Source organism: Bison bison, unplaced genomic scaffold, assembly GCF_000754665.1.
Source record: "Bison bison bison isolate TAMUID 2011002044 unplaced genomic scaffold, Bison_UMD1.0 scf7180017864487, whole genome shotgun sequence".
Taxonomy (NCBI): Eukaryota; Metazoa; Chordata; class Mammalia; order Artiodactyla; family Bovidae; genus Bison; species Bison bison.
In genome coordinates this window covers 1,030,671-1,034,461 of record NW_011495047.1, presented here as the reverse complement: position 1 = coordinate 1,034,461, position 3,791 = coordinate 1,030,671, and the positions used below count along the sequence as shown (strand labels likewise).

Genomic DNA, 3,791 nt, shown 5'->3' with positions numbered 1-3,791 from the left:
TAATAAATCAGTCTGCAGTGGGAAGCCTATCCTTTCTCCAGTGGATCTTCCCAACCTAGGAATCGAATCGGGGTCTCCTGTGTTGCAGGCAGATTCTTTACCAACTGAGCTGTCAGGGAAGCCCTTGAATAAATCAGCATTATACCTTTATTAAAATTGCAAAATCAATAAGATAACCAGCTTAAGATAAAAACAAGTAAAAAAATCAGTATTTGGGAACTTATTACTTGCCTAGTATTGGACTAAGATTCATGATTAATAAAAAAGATATGTCAGATATTGTTTCAACCTACATCATTTATATGACTATCTTCCATGTTAAAGTTGAAAAGAAAGAATTCAGAATCCATATTATCCCTTCTGGGCTTCCAAGATAGCACAGTGGTAAAGAATCTGCCTTTACTCAATGCAAGAGACACAGGTTCGGTCCCTGGCTTGGGAAGAGCCCTCGGAGAAGGAAATGGCAAACCACTCCAGTATTCTGGCCTAGAAAATTTCATGGACAGAGAAGCCTAGTGGGTTATAGTCCACAGGGTCACAAATAGTTGGACATGACTGAGCACACACGCACATATTCTCCCTTCTTAGTCCAAACTGGTCAGGCCTCATCTTCCCTGCTCATATGATCCAGATATATTTTGAACACTATAACTTGCAGCCCAAATGTCCTCACCACTCCTCAATCACAGCTGTTCCTGAACAGCCTCTGGATGTACTGAATGGAGGCAGAATGCCTCAGTGGCACCACAGGAGCCTGGCTTCTCCTGGGAAAGCCCTAGATTGATGTGCCCCTTGCCAAGCTGACTCTGGCCCTGCAAACGCTGCCTCTCTCGTCTGAGGTCTGGGCAGAGCAGCAGCAGCTGATCTTGGCCTGCCAGCTGGTATCTCAGCACCTGCTCCTGGGCCCCCTTCCAGCCCCCACTCTCCTGCAGGTACACCTGCTGAGCAGGAGAGCCTGGAGTACAGGTGTTCCTGGGCGACGTGACACTGGTAATACTGGGAGCAGGCACAGCGGCCTCTTCTCGGCTGCCACCTTCCTCTCGGACCACACGGTGGCTCACCTTCCTTCTGGACACGCCATTCAGGGACTGATGGGGGAGCTGGTTCAGCTTGGCGAGCATGACCTTCATCCTCAAATCTGTGACAGACAAGAAGGAGAAAAAGAAACAGACTTAGTTCTCAATCAGCTGACTGCATGTTTTGCATATTTAACATTCCTGAAAAGATATCACCAAATAATTAAAGACTGAGTTATATCAACTTACCAATTTCTAAATATCGTTGGGAGTACACACTTTTTCAAAAAACCCATGTCCCCCACACCCATCAATTAATTAATTGATAATTAATACAAATTGTCTAATACAAATTTGATAATATAGCTTCCCAGAAAAAACTTTTACAATGTTCATAATAAGTCAATCAGGATTTTTCATTGTAAGCATGGCAGCTTAAATACGAAAATTAGGCTAGAATCAGACCTTACTATGTGGATTAACTCACACCTGTATTAATAAATGTAAAACCAGTCTTATTAATACTTTTGACTTTTATGCCAAATTCACAATTTGAATATATTTTATTTTATAAAAACAAACATATGCAGAGATAAATATATAAATAAACAAGTATCTATAAGAGTGTATATATATAATTATTCACCTATAAGAATTATCTTAAACACACCCTCGGCCTGAAATATTTTTTCCACCCTGTCTTTCAAAACCCTCTGCCTTCTTTTACTCACCTCCCCAAATTTCTCTCTTTCTTCAGAAAGTATTTCCTAATTCATGAATGTCTAATTCTCATAATTCATTGGGTATTGAGGGATGTATCAAGCTAGTTTTATAAACAATAAAGTGCTATAGTTCAACTTTAAAATAACTTTATTAAATTATTATTTTTAATCAAATTAAAGGTAATTCAAGATTGTTAATGCCACTCATACATTTACATTCCAGGATGCATTCCTTGAAGAAAGAAAGGCTAATAATCATTTAAAGTAACACTATTATAGCAATTATATGCTGGGCACCAGGTTTTATATATATATGTAAATATATATATACATAATTTAATCCTTACAACAACCCTCTGAAGTAAGTGTTATTACCATCTCCCTTTTAGAAGGGAGGCCATTGAGATACAGGCATTAAGTAACTTCTCAAGACCACAGATAACATAATAGCACATCTTACCGTACAGAAGTCAAGATCTATGACTCCAGAGTTGTAGTGAGAGAACCAAACAATGCTGTGTACAAGCAAAGCTAGCAAAGGGGAGTTAAGAAGAATGCTTGGAAAAAAAAAAAGAAGAATGCTTGGCTAAATACATGCATCAGAGTGTGGCACACGTGGGAATGTCATCTTCCATGTGCCTTAGAGTAAAATGAAAGGTCGAGAACCACCCTCCACCCCTGAGAGGTATGTGGCAGTACTGTCACTGACACTTCCCATCCCTGATTTTCTAATCGCTCATCATCAAATGCATTAACATGAATTTTTATACTTACATACTTTTATATACAAGGTCAATGCTAATTGATAAACCTGTGTATTATACCTCTCTCTCAGCTTACTGAGCCTGTCTTGGCTTATTGTTAGGAGAGAATCATCAAGTCTGTGTCATAGTGTAAGAGACAATATTATAGCAGAAATATAAATAACATAATATAAATACAAATAACATCATAATATAAATGTGTTTAACCTATATATATCTATATATAAACAAGGGCTTCCCTGTTGGCTCAGATGGTAAAGAATTTTCCTGCAAGGCAGGAGACCTGGATTCGATCCCTGAGATGGGAAGATCCCCTGGAGAGGGAAACATAATATACTGCTGGTTTGGAACAGTAAAACAAGATAAAGTAATCATGTTGTTTATATTGTTTTGATGATGTGTCAGTAATATCCTGTGAAACTCATGTTATCCACATCTTCTCTCCTCCTCCACAGTCATTTCTCCTAGCTTGTAACTGTTATGGTCCCCCTCCCCTTATTATGGGATAATTCTCTTGCTTAGAGCTTCCAGGTTATCCTAGTCTCCCTATGGGATCTCAAATCCTTCCAGAACTGTTCCTTGACAGCTCAAAGGCATTGATTTATGCCTCAGTACTTGTTGACTGGAGTTTCTCATTTGACTTGTGCAACTGTTTCTATTATTGGTCACCTTTCCTTGTATGACAGTCTCATCATCCTCTTAGGACTTTGAGTTCCTTCAGGGAAGGAACTTATTTTGCCATCAACCTTGTCCCTCTATTAAGCCCAGCCCTATGCTGAGTCCTGAGTTTGGTGTCATCTCTATAATTACCACTCCCACCAGGAGGAAAAGACATAGTTTATCAAGATCAGCAAATAACCAAAGAATAGGAATAATAAATTGTCAGGTAGAAGCAAACTTAAAAAAGGAAAATGGGCTTTGAATTTTTATCCCTTGGTAAAACCAATACCACTTCATGTAAGGGGAATCAAACACTGCAAGTCACCTGTTTTCAATCCATTGAAGATATTGTTATCCTATTTTTGAGAGACCGTCTTTGGAAATCTATTCCCCCTTGTTCTTCAAGTCTGCATCTATTCATGAAAGACTAACACGAGCGTAGCTTTCCTTTGCAAGCCCCAAAACATTTAAAAATCTCCCATGAATTATTTACATGGCAGCTCCAATCAGCAACATACCTGACAGACTCCCCAGCCGAAATGAAAGTGCGCTGTGTAAAGGTGTCGAGGGAGGCTGGCTGCCTCCCACTGTGAGGTTATAGACAGAACTAAGTCAGCACACATTATATG

At 39.3% G+C, this 3,791-nt stretch overlaps 1 protein-coding gene across 1 annotated transcript in view; it reads right to left on the bottom strand.

Annotated features, from left to right (window-relative positions):
• Positions 1 to 503: 503 nt before the first annotated feature.
• PKHD1 (polycystic kidney and hepatic disease 1 (autosomal recessive)) overlaps positions 504 to 3,791 on the bottom strand; it is a 443,812-nt gene continuing 440,524 nt past the window's right edge. Inside the window, exon 68 of the mRNA XM_010863025.1 lies at positions 504 to 1,138. Within this exon, the coding sequence (XP_010861327.1) occupies positions 684 to 1,138 (455 nt within the window). The 3' untranslated portion in view covers positions 504 to 683. The remainder of the gene's footprint in view (positions 1,139 to 3,791) is intronic.